This window comes from Miscanthus floridulus, chromosome 1 (assembly GCF_019320115.1).
Source record: "Miscanthus floridulus cultivar M001 chromosome 1, ASM1932011v1, whole genome shotgun sequence".
Taxonomy (NCBI): domain Eukaryota; kingdom Viridiplantae; phylum Streptophyta; class Magnoliopsida; order Poales; family Poaceae; genus Miscanthus; species Miscanthus floridulus.
This window is the reverse complement of record NC_089580.1, coordinates 131,517,293-131,518,619: the sequence shown is the minus strand read 5'-3', so window position 1 is coordinate 131,518,619 and position 1,327 is coordinate 131,517,293. Positions and strand designations below refer to the sequence as shown.

Genomic DNA, 1,327 nt, shown 5'->3' with positions numbered 1-1,327 from the left:
GCCGAGTATGAGGCACTCATCAACGGCCTACGCATCACCATCAAGTTGGGTTTCCGACGGCTTGAGGTCTGGGGTGACTCCCTGCTGGTCATCGACCAAGTTATGATGGAATCAAGCTACCACAATGTTAAGATGGTTGCATATTGCCAAGAAGTCCACTAGTTGGAGGACAAGTTCAACGGTCTTGAGCTCAATCACATCCCAAGGCGTCTCAACGAGGTGGCCGACACGCTGGCGAAAATGGCATCTAGCCAAGGGCCGGTGTCAGCAGGCCTCTTTACCAACAATCAGTACAAGCCCTCAGTCCGCTACAAGGAGCCAGAACAAACCAATGACGGCCTGCCTGCCCTGGGCTTGGGGGCTAACCAGCCGGTAGCTCCATCCAACCTTGAAGTCATGGAGCTTGATGAGGATCCAGTGGCAGAGCATGACCCTCTTGTCGACTGGAGGATGCCTTACCTTGACTACCTCCTCCATGAAGCGCTGCCGATGGACAAAACAGAGGCTCGGCGGCTCACGTGTCTCACCAAGTCCTTTGTCAGTATTGAGGGCGAGCTCTATAGGCGAAGCCACACTGGGATCCTACTACACTGCATCCCCATCGAACAAGGGAAGCAGTTGCTGAGTGATATCCATGGTGGGGTCTGCGCGCACCATACTGTGCCTAGGACCCTGGTCGAATACGTGTTCCAACAAAGCTTCTACTAGCCGACCACAGTAGCTGACGTTGAACAGATTGTGTGCACCTGTGAAGGGTGTCAATACTATGCTCAGTAGACCCACTTGCCGGCTCAAGCACTCCAAATGATCCCCATCACGTGGCCATTCGTGGTCTGTGGGCTTGATCTAGTCGGCCCTCTCAAGAGGGCGCCCAGGGGCTATACGCACTTGCTTGTCGCCGTAGACTAGTTTACAAAGTGGATAGAGGCTCGACCAATCTCCATGATCAAGTTCGAGCAAGTCATGCTATTCTTCCTTGATATCGTCCATCGCTTTGGAGTCCTAAACTACATTATCACGGACAATAGCACGTAGTTCATCAGGAAGAAGTTCCTTCGATTCTGCGATGAATACCACATCCACGTCAATTGGGCTGCCGTGGCACACCCCCCGCATGGTCCTACAATGCCTCAAGCCTAGGATCTTCAACCGGTTGAACAAGTTTGGCATACGATGGATCATAGAGCTTCCCGCAGTGGTCTAGAGCCTAAGGATGACCCCTTGCCGGGCCACCGACTACACACCATTCTTCATGATCTACAGTTCTGAGGCTATCCTCCTGACCGACCATGATTATGGAGTGCTAAGGGTCAGGGTGTATGACAAA

General features: G+C 52.8%; 1 protein-coding gene across 1 annotated transcript; it reads left to right on the top strand.

The window, feature by feature from the left end:
• The first annotated feature begins 240 nt into the window (after positions 1-240).
• On the top strand, positions 241-708 carry LOC136463290 (uncharacterized). Its single transcript, XM_066462301.1, has one exon. It carries the CDS (start codon positions 241-243, stop codon positions 706-708), a length of 468 nt encoding a protein of 155 aa, XP_066318398.1.
• The last annotated feature ends 619 nt before the right edge of the window (positions 709-1,327 follow it).